Here is a 16,679-nt window from a genome sequence, read left to right on the forward strand (position 1 = left end):
GAGAAAGCAAAACAAACCTCTGGACAGACACACACTGAAGCAGCATACTAATGTGAAAACATAATGATATCAGGATGACTTTTGGCATGATTTTGTCATTCAGTGAGTGCCAAATCATTAATTATGTATTTGACAAATATAAAATGAATAATGTGAAGTATCATTAGATGATTTTTTCTTAAAGAAACAGTTCACCTAAATATTCTGTCATAATATAGTCTCAGGCATGTAAAAGCTAAATGACTCTGTTTCTTAACAGAAATAAGTTACATATATTCCATGCTTTCTAACATCTGCTTCTTGTGAGGAACAGACCAAATTTAAGTTATTAGTCTTTGATAATCTTCCCCTTCAGTGAGCAGTTAACCACTACAACTGAATCATTGAGTCAGAGAGTTTGAAATTCTACTGATCAGCAGGCAGACATGAGGGCAGACACCCCCCATTACATCACTAATCACCTCATCTGCCATGGTGAAAAGTACAGGACTCCAAAACTCACACCTTCAAGAGAAGCAAACAAGGAAATAGATAGGCTAGCAGATAAGCCTGCAAAGACAATCACCCTGACCATTTGTGCAAGGGAAGAATGATGACATTAGCATGTCATTGAGCAGACTAAAAGCCCCGGTATACTTCAAATGAAGTTCTTTTTCGTTCTTCGTTTAGGGGTAAAACGAAGTTCGAAATGCGTGACCAGCGATATACTGTAAATGAACATCTGACGCCGCCCACGCTGCTGAGAGCAGTGTTTAGATGAATATGTAAATATGTGCTGTACACTTTCTTCTCAATAACAAAATAAACAACAAAAATGAGAAAACAGCAAGCATTTATTACAGAAAGCATCAGAAAAGCGTCTGATCATAACAAAATGGGTATGTTAGCACAAGCTCTGCAAATTAGCACTCCAGTCACGTCACGTCTTCATATAGCACTTTATTCAATAGATTGCTTAAAATCAAGCAGCTTTACAGTATCAAACATGAAAAACAGTGTTAGTGCCTCATTTTTTTACAAGCACAACTTCATTTTGTACTATAAAGTGGCTATCCAGTGTGTTCATGTTTTCACCCATGGAGATCTTACCTCGACGAACTCAAACACACGAAATGAGTCAGAGACTCGAAATGAGTCAGAGTCCCACGCGAGTGAAGGCAGAGCCTCAGCGCACACCTCCTATTACGTTATCGTCAATGACCAATGGTAGTACGAAGGTGTTTTGCAGCTGGAGCGAACTTTTCCTGAAAGTTCTCTTTGGCAAGCCGTTTCGAATTTCCAAAAAGAACACAAAACGAACTTCGTTTTGGCCTGATTTTGTTCAAAATGACGTCATATCAGTTCGTTCTTCGATTTCGTTTGAAGTATACCGGGGCCTTAATCCTATCACCATTGACCCTATTGTTCACCCCAGTTCCTCAGTCCTAGGACATGAGGTGTGAACTGACTCACCAGACAGGTTTTTCCTTTTGGCTTGAAGCAACAAAAGACATATTTTCTATATAAAAATGGACACACAATGGACAAAATGGAGCAAATCTTCTCCATTTCTATTATCAGAACTGTATATATTAATGAGTTTTGTTTGTGTACATGCAAAATATACAAACTTACCTATTAAGGTATACATGAATGCATAGGTAGCTCAACATAACCCAGTGATGTTTGGACTTTATGTTTTCAGCACAATGCCTAGGTTAATCTGAAATTGGTTTGGAAAGTGAATTATGCATAGGAAAATCCTTAAGGACACTGTTCTAAATATGAACATTAAGCTATGCAAATGAACCTCATGCAAGAGAGGGGCCATCCAGTGGCCACCTCTGACAGCATCAGCCAATGAAAACACTGGATCTGAAAGGTGCCAATTTGCATTTCCCTCCTTTTTGGGACAGATTAAAAGGCTTTTCTCTGAGGCAGAGAAATGTCCCAGTTTCCAGGTTGCTGCTGGTTCCAGGCTCCAGTTCCTGTTCCAGTCCTGGTTCAAGGTTCCGGTCCCAAGATGTGCTAAGCTAAGTCCAACTCCACAGAGTTGTGAAGTTGCTCTTTCAAGACTCTGAAGCTCTAAAGAGAGAAACAAGAAAGTTCTGCAAGAAGTGAATTTGGGGAAATATGCTTTGAAAACTGCAACTGAGACAACGACGACAAGCTTAGCCCCCCATCTTCAAAATATCATCTGCATCAACTTCAAAATCCTCTCATAAGAGATCCTCCAGATCTGCGTGTTCCAGACTGCCCGGAACTGCACCAACTTCAGAATCTAAAGATCCTTCCATCTGCGTGTTCCAGAGAATAAGGATCGTCTGCATAGACATCAGAAACTTCAAGGCTTCTTCTTCTGTGTGTTCCAGGTAAAGGACCTTCTCTGTGCTCCAGGAGTTCAACGTTCACAAGTACTTTGTGTTCAAGGCTGTGAAACGGATTCCAACTCCTTTCTTCCCACTGCAACGCTGCCCAGCTCAACAAGTGGAAGACATCACCCTCGGATTCAGCACAACCAGGCAGACATAAATATCACTTACCACACCTCTTTCCAGAGACTTTGGCATTAATGTATATTGTCAGTATATGATTATCTAATTTGCATTAGATTTTGCATAGCTGATATCAGTTAATAACAAATAATCTCTTGGTTTATTTGTTGAAATCAGAATAAGGTTTACCTTATTTCTTCTAGAGAAACTACAGTTTATATTTCCATAAGATTAACTTGTAACTGCCATAGTAACATCCTACTCATTCACTTGCATTTATCAATCTTTTTGCACTTTATCCATTCAGTAGTTGTTAGTTACTCGTGTCTATCCTTCAGTTAATAAAATCCATTTATTACACTTGTGTCTTCCTTGTGTTGATAATACAGTAAGAGGCTCTACATGTTATCGATATCTCACAAACCCTTCAAGTTGGTCAGATGATAAACTTCCTCCAATGTATATAATTGTAATTCAGTCAACAATCTTCCATGATTGTTCTTTATTGTCAAGGTGAGATTCCTTGCTAGTGCCCCGGAATATTGGAAGGAATCATCTGACTCAATATTAATATTAATATAAAAAATTAATATTAATATTTAAGACCATAAATAACTACATTTGTGGTGCCCTTGTGTGAGGCTAATCCAAAATCAGTACATTTGTGGTGCCCTCGAGTGAGGCTAGTCCAAAATCACTACAAAATGGATCATTGAACTAAACCATTCCAATTTGCAATAAAAAAACAACACATGCAGTCTTTGGGCCCTATCATACACCCGGCACAATGCGGTGGCAATCACGACCACGACAAAGTGTTTTTTGCTAGTTTCAGCCCAACGCAGTTATCATTTTCACACCCTGCGCCACCACATTGTTTAAATAGAAAATGCATTTGTGCCCATTTACGCGTACTTTAACCTTGTGCACGAGCAGATCTGTTTGAAAATTCCACCTTGTAAATAGTGAATCCGCCATGGCGTGAGTGCAATTGGCTTTTAAATGGAATGGGAGATGATACTCTGATTGGTTTATTGCACGTTACACCCAAAACACACCGATTACTTATTAAGAGAATAGGACAACCCTTTGCGCCGGACGCGCCGACCATTTTTCCTGTCATTAAACTAGCAAAAGTGGATAGGGACCTTTGCATTTGACCACTTATCTACTCACATGATGGAATTCCTGTATTTGGCCCAAGAGTTCAAGTGGGCATGAAGACCACAACTGTATGTAGAACTTGTGATTACATGATAGAAAACACCTACAACACAGTAGTGTAAAATTGCATGCTTTTTACTCACTTTGGGCCCTATTTTAAAGATCTAAGCGCATGGTCTAAAGCACATGGTGCAGGTGCACTTAAGGCATGTCCGAGTAATGGGTTCGTTTTGGCCTTAACGTGTAATAAACCAATCAGAGTCTCATCTCCCATTCCCTTTAAAAGCCACTCGCACATTTGCTATTTAAACAACGTGGCGTAGGACGTGAAAATGATAACTGCGTCAGGCTGAAACTAGCAAAAAACACTTGGGTTGCGCCTGGCGCCACATTGCACCAGGTGTATGATAGGGCCCTTTGATTTTCAATACTTTGCACTTCAAAATTAACTTAAAAATGTCTGTTCAGTAGTCCTGTGTAAAAGATGACAATTTATTTAGTAATTGTGATGTTTCTAAAATGATAAAATGATAAAAGTTGCAAATCCAAAAATCCACATACTTATCTTTACATCAATAAAATGTGCAACACTTTGTTTTACTAACAAAATATATATAAAATCTAATAATTTACCTTAAAGTGTAAAATTTTTTCCAACATCTCAGGCACACGAGTTCCTGAACATGAATGATGGGAACCTCTTAAGGCATGAACACACCAAGCCGACGGTCGGCCGTCGGGCAGTTTTTCTTCATCGGCTGATTAAGTTTTCTCAGTGTGTTCCGCACCGTCGGCTGAAGTTGGTCCTCGTCTGCTTTTTTTCGGCCGCTGAATCGAAATCGGAGCTCGTCGGTCCGTCGGGCCATCTGATCATTCTGATTAGCTGTTCAGCTACTGCCACCTGCTGGCATTTCATCTCACGCAGACGCAGAACTGACGTGCTACTTGGCCTTTGGCTGTTTAGCGTTGGTTTGGTGTGTCAGGACAACTTTGGACACAGACGCTGCCGACGTGAGCCAACCCCACAGTCTGCTTTTGTTACCACTAGTTCGTCGGCATCGGCTTGGTGTGTTCTGGCCTTTAGCCTCAAATACCACTCTGATGCAGTATTAGAGATCACGTTGATTTAGTGTGCCCACAAGTGTGGGTATTGGGGCAAGCCCATTTTGTTCAAACAGGTTTTGTGAAGTGAATCGACCAATTCATTGTAAAAATTTGATTCTGACTGGTTAACCACAACCAAATCATTTAGTTAGTGAGTTTGAACCAGCTCATTGAAATTAATCATTACAATTTGTAAACAAATCATTCAAACTGGTTTTATGAAGCAGATCAACCATTTCATCGTAAAGATCTAACTCAAAATAATAATTTGGTTACCAATCAAACTTAAATTTTCTTCTGTTTCTTACACAAAGCTATCATCTTCAGAGGTCTTTTTAAAGTAGTGTACAATTCATGTGGATCACTTTTATGATTCTTTTTTATACGTTTTGAAGCTGATAGTCCCCATTCATTGTAAGAGTATGGAAAATGTCAACCAGTACAGTCCTCAAAACATCTTCTTTTATATTCCACAGAAGAAATTACGTCATTTCAGACAGTTTGTAACGACATGATGTTGGTGAGTAAATATATTCCTTTGTGAGTAATCTAATCCTTCAATGTTCCTATCAAACACTACAATCACTGTTCTCTCAGCAAATTGGGCCCAAATCATGATCATACAGAGATGCAACTTGATTACTGACCGGGGAGCGGAAGCTAATTAGCATGCGATATCATCCTTATTTAACTTAATACCTGCTGGCAGTGTGCAGCACAGTCTGACAAGTGTTGCAGTAATAAATGGGCACAGCTTCAAGGGCTGTGTGCCCATAGGAGCCTATCTAGATAACAGTATGATGCAGCCCTTAACTGATGGGTTCATTAAATATTTGGGCCAACTGCCAAATTAGCACCGGAATGCTGTAGGATGTGATATCAAAAGCAGAAAAAAAATATGTATAACCTTCTACTCTGTACAGATGTAAAAATGTAATGTATTACATTCTGTTGCTCTCAAGACAATACCGTGCACATGAAATATTAAAATGGGTACCCTGTACATGACCTTGTCATGTATTATTTCCATTCACAATTTTCAAGTTGCTAAAATCAAAATGAATGTGGAATGTGGAAAGCTATCCAAGGCTCCAAATGCTTCAAATCCACAAACATTTTACATATGCTACAATTCTGAACTCCCCAACTGATTCTGTAGAGAGACTACAGCCATAATCACTCACAGGTACTTTACCGCCAACAGCAATCTAGCCTAACACATGCAAGATAAGACAGCGAAGCAAACAAAATATTGCAGTGCCTTTAGTGCACTTCCAGACATATTACTATTGGGATTAACAAAAGAACCATTTGCCCATAAAAATTCACACAAACGCTACTTGAGAGTGCTCTATGCTTGAAAAATACCACTGGGCAATTTGCACCTCATGAATAACTGAATTGAACCAATTATAATCCTGCTGGTTGCTACCCAACAGACACAACAAATGACATCAACATATGCAAGCGAGTCATTAATAAGTTGTCCGGCATTACTTCAGCATTTCGTTGTGAAATGGTTTTAAAGAACCTGAGGGAATAACTCTTATTTTTGCGAATGGAAATCTGAGCCTGAATATCATGCTCAGATTTTTGCATAAGTACAACTGATTTAAATGTGTTTCACATTTGTTTGCCCCTGAGGACCATAAAACACCAGTCTGCATGTGTGTTGTTTGTGTTGAGTTGCACTACACTATTGTTGCAGCTAACGTTGCATTCGGAGGAAAAAGTGGACGGGAGATGAGATATCTTTAGCCGTTATTGACATATTTATTTTTTTTCTAGCTGCCGAAACATCAGTCTCACGGTCAGACAGCCTTCAGTAAGTGATTACCGTAAATCAACTGGGACAAACATAATAATGCAAACGCGTCTTCTGTAGCTTATGCTTTAGTGCCCCCTTGTGGCTTACACACATATATAATACAGAATAGTACAGCATTACATCAATATACAACTGAGGACATAATGAACATATTTTAACACCCCCACTTGTACTCAGGTTGCTATACAAAGTATACAAAACAAACAAAAAAAACAAAAAAAACAGAAGGTAGAATGAATGTGGACCCCTGTCATACACATATCAATCTCCAAAAAGAGCACCTGCAAACCTATCCAGTTTCAACTTATTTACTGGTTTGGTCATTACATCAGCAATCATGTTATCAGTAGAACAATACATCAAGGTCACTCTTCCTTCTTTCACAACAGACCTGATAAAGTGATACTTTATGTCTATGTGTTTGCATCTCCGTCTGTTTACAGGGTTTTTGGCGAGAGCAATTGTTCCCTGATTGTCCTCATGTACTACAGTTTGTGTGTACTTGTAGTTATCTATACCTCCCAGTAACTGTTCTAGGTATAAACACTCTTGTATGGCTGAAGCCAGTGCCATGTATTCCGCTTCGCATGTGGATAGTGCCACAGTTGGCTGCTTTCTAGTCTTCCACGAGACTAGAGAGCTGTTTTGGCTGAGGCTCACACAGTACCCCGTAGTACTGCGTCTGTCACTGGTATCAGCTGCCCAGTCAGCATCACTGTAGGCTTGTATACCTAGTTTCTCACAGTCATTTCTCCTAAAACTTAACCCTTTCTCTGCTGTACCTTTGAGATACCTAAGTACATGCTTCACAGTGACCCATTGTTCCTCTGTAGGTTCAGCAAAATACTGTGATAACCTGCTCACTACGAAACTCAAATCTGGTCTGGTGCAAGTAGTCAGGTATATAAGACTTCCCACAGCTTCTCTGTACATTCTGACATCTTTCATCTTTACTGCATTCTCAGTATACACTAACTTTTGCTCACAGGGTGTTTCTCTGGTCCTACAGTCTTGCATATTAAAACGATGTAGTATCTTGTTAGTGTACTTTTCCTGTGTCATTTTTACACAGCCATCTGACTGATTGAAATCAATACCCAGAAAATGTTTGAGTTCGCCCAGATCTTTCATTTTAAACTTTTCTGCAAGCATTTCTTTCACTTCTTTCAGTCTCTCTAGATTGCTTGCGGCAATAATTAAATCATCGACCCATGTAATTATGATCACTTTCTCTTCTTTTGACTCTTTGGCATAAACACAGTGGTCGGCTGGGTTTTGTGTAAATCCATTTTCAGTTAGACAGTCATGTAAAACCTTATTCCAATTTCGCCCAGATTGTTTCAAGCCGTAAAGTGATTTCTCTAGCTTGTAAACTATACCATCTTTCTCTTGGTAACCATCTGGTGGGTTGATGTAGATCTCATAGTCTATGGGAGCGTGCAAGTACGCTGTTTTCACGTCCATTTGATGCAGGAGTAAATTTTCCTGTGCTGCTTTCTGAAGCACCACCCTTACACTCGTCAAGTCTGCCGTGGGTGAAAATGTCTCTCCATAGTCTATTCCCATTCTCTGGTTGTAACCCTTGGCCACAAACCGCGCTTTGTATTTATCTTTTCCATCTACATCAGTCTTGATAGAGTAAACCGCATCTACCCCCCACTGTTTTCTTGCCTACTGGCAGTGTCGTCGGGGTAAACGTTTTGTTCTCGTTTAGAGACTGGATTTCCTCATCCATGGCTTTTACCCATTCTTTTGAGTTAGTTGACCTCATTGCTCCCTCAAAAGTCTGTGGAATGCCACACACCGCTCTGCAGCAATAGTCTACCGTGATATTAATCCCATCACTACCACCGTCTTCAGTTACATAGTCATCTAAGTAACTTGGTGTTTTTCTTTCTCTAGTCGGATACCTCCTACTCTCGGGTTCACCACTTGTCACACTCTGTTGTGTTTGATTGTGGTCACTAGACCTCGTTACTTCACCTAGACTATCACTATGTGTACTTCTACTCTGTACACTTGGCTCTGGAGCATTTTCCGTACTCCTACTCTGTGTGGTCCCACCAGTCTTGGGTTTCACACTACCATAGCCATCGCTTAGATCCGGCTCACCAGTCTGTGTCTGTTTTTCCACAGCTGCTCTGCTCACAAACTTCACTAGCCTGTGTTTTTGTACCTTGTTTGTATCAGGATGATACACCAAATACGCCGGGCTGTTCTTGTCATAACCTACAAAGCGACCCTGGTCGCACCTGGAATCAAATTTTCCCTTGTCCTGTTTGTACGTGTAGCATACAGATCCGAATTTTTGCATTTTTGACACATTAGGCTTCTTGTCTGTCATCAACTCATAAGGAGTATGTCCTGTACGCCTGTTAAAACACCTGTTGCGTATCATTGCTGCTGTTTGTATTGCGTAGTGCCATAGCTGCTTTGGTAGTGCACTTTCAACTATCATGCACCTACCCATCTCAAAAAGAGTACGCCAACTCCTCTCTGCAGTTCCGTTCTGGTGTGGGGAATACGGAGCTGACGTTTCATGTCTGATTTTGTTTTTCCTCAACAGCGCCTGAAAATCACTGCACGTAAACTCTGTTCCGTTGTCGGATCTTATGCACCTCACTTTCCCGTAAGGGGATATATCTGCTAGGAACTTCTCAGTAGCTTGTACGGTGTCACTTTTCCTCTTTAGGAAATATACGAACACTGCGCTGGAGTAATCGTCAGTGAATGACTGCACATATTTGTAACCGTCTATCGACTCTGTGGCTACTGGACCTGCAAGGTCTGTGTGTACCATCTGTAAGGGAGCCTTTGCCCTGGTATCAGGGTCCCTATTTCTGGTTTGGGCAAATTTTCCCTGAATACACACCTCACACTCTTGTTCGGGTCTGCCCATTTTACCCTTGATCTGCATACCTTCAACAACACCCTGCAACTTAAGGACATCATCATAGTTACAGTGTCCTAAAATCTCGTGCCATGTTTGTATGTCGTAACATGCATTACACTTATCATTAGATTCAGCTCCGGTATGCAAATAATACAACTTTCCATATACGTGCATGTTAAATCTGGTACCGTCTCTGGTTATCAGGGTGTCTTCATCTTCTTTAAAGACAACCGTAGCCCCACTTGTGGTCGCTGCCTTCACTGAAAAAATGCTTTGGGGGTACGATGGTACAAACAATGCGTCTTTTAGCACCGCTTTGCGTTGCCGTCCTCTGTTGTCAATGAGAGAAACCACAGCATTCCCCCTCCGCTGAGCGATACCATTGCACCGAGTGCCGTCTGCCAGCTCGACACTGTGCGTTTCTGGCCTGAATGTGCTGTCGAAACTCTTGAACATGGTTATGTCCGTGATGATATGAGATGTAGCCCCTGTGTCCACCATTAGACCCTTCTCCTGGATGCTGCATGTCGGCTGCCACTGGACACCGGTCCCTCCATCTCTCATCTTGAACACGTAGTCCTCAACATCTTCTGAGGCTTTACTTGCACCATCCTTTTTGTCTTTAACGTCCTTGTCCTTACGCCTACACGTTGCGTCTTTATGTGTGTCGCTTCTGCAGATACTACACCATACTTTCTGTCGACATCCTCTAGCTCGGTGGCCTTTGGTACCGCACTTGAAGCACACTATCTCTGTGTCATCTTTGATCCAGCCACGTGTGCTCATCTTTGCGGGCCGCCGTCCGGCCTTCCCTTGAGTCTTCATCACACTGTCGCTCGATTCAGCTGCTTTTATCTTTTCTGTTTCTTCAAAACTACGTAGTTTAGTCTTGAACTCCGCAAACGTGATTTTATCATCTGTATGCGCCACATGTATTGCAAATGGCTTAAAACTCTCAGGCAGTCCCTTTAAGACCATAGCCACTAGCAGTCCGTCACCTAACGTTTCACCTGCGTTTCGCAGTGCAGTGATGGCGGTCTCTGCTCTGATGATATAGTCCATTACACTTTCATCGTTTGCCTTTTGAAGCGATGTCAACGTGGTGTACAAACTGATTATGCGGGGCTTTCCCCTCCCTGCATAATACTCTCTCAATATTTCCAGAGCTTTTCTTCCATTGTTGGGCGCATCTCTCATAACTAATGAAAGGCTTTTGTCATCTAACAGTAAAATCAATTCAGCATATGCGTCAGCATTTTTCTTTACATCCGCTGCTATCTCAGCTTCCGACTGCGGTTCTTTTAGCACCGTGTCCTTTAACCCTGATAAATGAAAATGTCCCAACATTTTGGTCTCCCAAATCTCATACTTATTCTCATCTCCGTCGAACGTCAGTCGAGGCAAACTGTACGTCCTCCGTTGTTCCGCCATGTTAGCACGCGGTCCGTTGCGACTTTTTAAATGGTGGAAAACAACAAACTTATCCTCCGAACAACTCCTGGGCCCATAACCTGTTGAGTTGCACTACACTATTGTTGCAGCTAACGTTGCATTCGGAGGAAAAAGTGGATGGGAGATGAGATATCTTTAGCCGTTATTGGCATATTTATTTTTTTTCTAGCTGCCGACACATCAGTCTCACGGTCAGACAGCCTTCAGTAAGTGATTACCGTAAATCAACTGGGACAAACATAATAATGCAAACGCGTCTTCTGTAGCTTATGCTTTAGTGCCCCCTTGTGGCTTACACACATATATAATACAGAATAGTACAGCATTACATCAATATACAACTGAGGACATAATGAACATATTTTAACAGTTTGTGATGTATTACTTTAGCCTTTTCTTTAACCTGTGTTGCGACTGGCTGTCAAGTCAAAGAAAGATGGCTATGAATCAAATGTCCCTAATTTCTTTGTAAATGAAATTCAGTTTCTAAAACCTCAGGTACTTCCACATGGTGATGTCATATCCATCTTATAAAAAAAGGACATGGAATTTAATGCATTAAAAATGCAATTTGAGTGGCTCTTTCTCGATTTATGTTTGACTTATGGTGTCTGTATACAGTTTTCATTTGAAGTCTGTAGATAAGTGGCTCCTCCAAAATATCCCCTCTGTTCAATGTTTGTAAGACACACAGCCTTCAAAAAAATAGCTTGATAGTCTCTTCAGTCTAGTTTTGTTTGAGCTGTGTGCTTTTTAAGGGTATTTTGTGTACAATGCACACATCAAACAAACCCTGCTGAAAGCTCCAAATTCTGTTTGCACTTCACAAACAATTTATGATTTGCAGACATATAATTCAAATACACCAAAAGCTTTGAGTCTGAATGAAAATCCCTGTAATTCAACTGACTTGACAGGTGATTTGAGTCTTGTGTCCTCCAGCAACTTAAAGTCCCCATGTAGTCAATAATTTTATCTCTTAATCTTTGATCATTAAAATTGCATATTTAAACATTTTATCCAGTAAAAATAATTTCTTCATGCCTTAAAATAGCTTGTATGTAACTCTACACCCTTGCTTCATTTAGTATACACGGAACTATGATTATGCAAATTTATCCCCGCATCCACTCAATCACACCAGTTCGGACTGCCTGATCCACTCGGTCAACTAGGGGTGTCCCCGACTACGGATTTACATAGTCGAATTAGATTCGAATCAGTTTGGGGGGGATGCTTGAAAAACAGCAGTCCACTAGATAGTGCACACAAACTCTTTCAGCCCTCAAGGCCAAAGGAGTATAGGCTACTTTGAAAGACTGGGGCGCTCAACTGTGCAGGAGTGGGACACGGAAAATGAAGTAAGGCCTATACCCAGGCCTTAAAACAACTTTAATTTTCTCTCACACACGGCACAGAGAAACAACTTTCTAATAAAAATTTTCTAATAAAAAGCACCAAAGTGCATGTCAAGTGAAACTGACAATGACTTTTTATCTTTTTTAAACTGAAATGAAAGGCAATGTGGATAAACATTCACCGCCACGATGTACAGAACACCACACAAAGATATAGAAGAAAATGAATAAAACCATTTTGGATTAATAAACCTAAAATATATATATATACAAATAACTGCAGAAAGGCCACAATGCAGATAGGTATGCATTTCACATAACGGCAAATCAAACTAAATCAGCTAAGTTGCCTGTGCAAGCATGCTTTAACTCTACAGCGCAACATCGATGCACCGAAAAACAATCAAATTAATTTACAGAATTGAATTAGAACAGAATATACCATTCTAATAAATAAAAATAAAAATAAAAATAATAATAATAAAAAAATGAAAGTCATAATCAAGTCACAAGTGCAAAATGCCTTAGTAAAAGTGCAAAAGTGCAAAAGTCGGACACATAACGGCAATTGATATGATTAGCCTTTGGTTTGACTATGTTATCAAACTGCTAATAATTTGTTGCTTAATGTTACCCAAACTATGTTTCTGTTCACCATCTCAGAGTCAGACAGCTGCAGCATCCTTAACGCTTTGAACATCATAGAAAGTCAGTGGAGAAAGGCATATAGTTCATCATATCATAAAATCGTAATATACATAATTCACCTGCTAAATTGCTATATGTACTCATTTTTTTGTCTATTTTTAAAGATGTTTTTCTGCTCACCATATTAAAATGCCTACAGAGAAAGAAAACATTTGCTGCAGGCAAAAGTCCTGACCCGCACGTTGTTTGTTTGTGACAGTAGGAATTAGGGGACTGTCCAAGACTGTCTTTGGTACACTGCAGTTGTAAGGAGAAAATACTCAGCAATGGTGTTGACTGATGAATTTGCACATGGTTTGTCTTAAAGCATATTAAAATCACCACATAGACATATAAACAACATTAAAAACTTGACTTTCACCACAGGGGTGTAACACACTTTAAAATTTAAAAGTTTTTAAAATTCAAGTCCTAGAAGGACCAGCACTTTCCACTAATAAATAACAATCAGGAACAAGAACAACTCACCCCGTGCATCAAAAAACTCCTCGTCAGAGCTTTCAACAGATTCCTGGGCAATGTTCTGGAGTCTCCAGTGGGAGGCGCTATGTTTTCGAGAGGGCACTAGAAAACAAAAGAGAGCAACATTTACCACAAATCAAAGAAAGTGACAAATAGGGCCTCCGTCTGAAAGCTTAAGCAGACAAATTGTTGCCTCGCTGCCTTATCAGGCAATGATTTTGCAGGCATTACTTGCGCACAAAGGTACCACAAAACTGATTTTGGACAGACTTCTGAAGCAGCATAACGTTTAATGATCTACAGCAAATAGAGCGAGCTTTGGTGATAACTAAGCAAATATTTAATTACTACAACAGTAATTTCTCGCTAGAAATTACATCGGAAATGGAAAACATTGGTCAAAAACTTACATTTACATACATTAACTTACATTAACTGACCACCAACCGCAACTTTAAGATGCCATCTTTATTTTTTTAGCTCAACTGTCACAGAATGGAAAGCACAGGATTGTGGGATATCAAAGGCAGTGAAGGATACATCTATGCTTCAAAAATCGATCAGATAAAGGTATCTCAGGAGACAGGAAGTGAAGCTAACATTGGATTCGGACGTGCCTTGATGCCTTCCAGCCTTGGAATGCATCCTCTGAAGGCAGTATTTTCAAGTTTTTGGATGCAGCTATGAATACAAGATACAGTACAATACAAGTACCTTTGGGGTACAAGAACATCACATGCGATTTCTTGTGCCATAAAATCCTGGAGCCTGTTCAGTTTACTTGTATTATTCCTGTGTAATTCAAATTTAATAAAAGGATGGCTGTGGTACCTCCATGTGTTATCTGGGTGTTTTAATATATTTATCATTTTATATATTTATATATATTACTAATTCCTTACTATACTATTACTAATGGTAGCAATCCAAATGGGTAGTAGTACACACCATTAGCATAACTGTGACCGGACACAGAAACTAAAACTGTGACAATTTATTTAGATGTTGGTTGATTATCATTATAGCTTCACTAAAAGATTTCAACATTCTTCTTTTATATAAAGGTGACATTAAAACAGTCTTGGAAACTTTTCACCAAACCTTTATCATTACTAATTTCTTTAAAATTTCCTTTCATGAATGGATTTTATTGTTTATTCCTTGTCCCAGATCCACACTTTCAAATCTAAAATGTGACATTTTTTTACAAAAATATAAATTTTACATTATTATGCTTAAAACAATATGCCTAAAACTATGACCATCAAAACAAATACAGAAACGAACATAAATTACCACACACATATTGTGTGAAAATTATTTCTATCCATTAAAAAAAAGGGAAAAAAATTAAAGCTATACCACAGTAGGGGCATCATTTCCAAGTCATATTAACACTTTTGCTCCTAATAAAGTGAGTGTATTTGGTTACCAAGGAGACCACAGTGCCCATGAAGCACATTGAGATACATGTGATGTGTGAAGAAAACTCTTCAAATACAAATTGTGAAACAAGTACTTTTATTTCTTATGAGTATACTTAATGTCCGATCAAGCTGTAATTTTGTCAAATTATGTGTGAAAATATTAATTGTGTATTTAGGATACATAAAATGTATCCTAAATACACGAAATTAGGCATAGCAAGACAAAAGAGTTTAAAATATTGTTAACTGAAATAAAATCACAAAATTCTTCTGTGATGCATGTGTGTCCATTGTTGGACATTGTTAATGGACACATGAAATAAACTAGTGAGAGTTTGAAAAGTGTGTTTTAAGAGTTTATTGTCCCCAGGGCAAAAGTCCCGACAGTTAAATGAACATCCGTTCATTAATAATATCAGTATATTATTAAATACAGGCCTACTGTTATTAATGATTTCAAGTTAAAGGATTAGTTCACTTCATAATTAAAATTTCCTGATAATTTACTCACCCCCATGTCATCCAAGATATTTATGTCTTTCTTTTGTTCAGTCGAAAAGAAATTAAGGTTTTGGAGGAAAACATTATAGGATTTTTCTCCATATAGTGGACTTCAGTGGGGTACAATGGGTTGAAGGTCCAAATTGCAGTTTCAGTGCAGCTTCAAAGAGCTCTACATGATCCCAGCCGAGGAATGAAGGTCTTATCTAGAGAAACGATAAGTCATTTTATAAAAAAAAAATAAATAAATAAATATATACTTTTTAGAATGCTCATATTGCACTGATGTGATGCACTACGCATTACCTAATCACGTTGGAAAGGTCACACGTGATTTAGGCTATGTCCACACGAAGCCGGAGCTTACCCTAAACCGATCTTCTTTTTTTTTTCCTCGTCTCAAAAAATATCTGCATCCACACGAAACCATTGAAACGACTCAAAATGATGTAGTATACATGCCAGACCATTATGTGGCGCTGTAATTATACCACAGAGATGCATTTAAAGCAGCGAACAAGACTTGGTGCATGCCTTGCGCGCTGTATACAAACTAAAGCTTAGAAATAACACTTTATTTTGGCTTAGTAGCTTCTGCAGCACAAACACAAGCATCTAGATTGCTGTTTTGTGCTGTTAGCAGCGTCTGACTAGGGTTGACACGTGGGGAGATGACATCATCATTTCGGAAAATATACGGATAGGCTGTCCACACGAAAACGCAAAGACGGTGTTTTCAGATTTATCCACTCTGGGACCCGGTTTCAAAAAATAGGGGTCTCACCTGGACGAAACGCCTATCCGATACAAAATTTGTGCGTTTTCACAAAAACGCGTCTCCGTGTGGACGGGGTCTTAGGCAGAAGTACCGCGATAGGGCGAAAAACTCCATCTCATTTTCTCCTCCATCTTCAAAATTGTCCGACATTGTTGTTTTACTTTTTATTTTGTAAAGGGCATTTGACTCATTCACTTTATAAACACTTGCTCAGTACTTCCACCTATGTCACGCGTGACCTTTCCAATGTGATTACGTAATGTGTGGCGCATCGCTGAGCTAGTGCAAGACGAGAATTTGTGGTTAAAATCTATATAATTTTAAAAAAAATTTAGAAAATGACCGATCGTTTCGCTAGTTAAGACCTTTTTTCCTTGGCTGGGATTGAGTAGAGCCCTTTGAAGCTGCATTGAAACTGCAATTTGGACCTTCAACCCATTGTATGCTGTTGAAGTCCACTATGGAGAAAAATCTTGGAATGTTTTACTCAAAAACCATAATTTCTTTTCAACTGAAGAAAAAAAGACAAA

At 39.4% G+C, this 16,679-nt stretch overlaps 1 protein-coding gene across 1 annotated transcript in view; it reads right to left on the reverse strand.

The window, feature by feature from the left end:
- The window catches only part of LOC125252292 (membrane-associated phosphatidylinositol transfer protein 3-like), a 77,045-nt gene that overhangs the window by 32,338 nt on the left and 28,028 nt on the right, over positions 1 to 16,679 (reverse strand). Inside the window, exon 2 of the mRNA XM_048165478.1 lies at positions 13,450 to 13,545. Within this exon, the coding sequence (XP_048021435.1) occupies positions 13,450 to 13,545 (96 nt within the window). The remainder of the gene's footprint in view (positions 1 to 13,449; positions 13,546 to 16,679) is intronic.

Source organism: Megalobrama amblycephala, linkage group LG18, assembly GCF_018812025.1.
Source record: "Megalobrama amblycephala isolate DHTTF-2021 linkage group LG18, ASM1881202v1, whole genome shotgun sequence".
In the NCBI taxonomy this organism is placed as follows: domain Eukaryota; kingdom Metazoa; phylum Chordata; class Actinopteri; order Cypriniformes; family Xenocyprididae; genus Megalobrama; species Megalobrama amblycephala.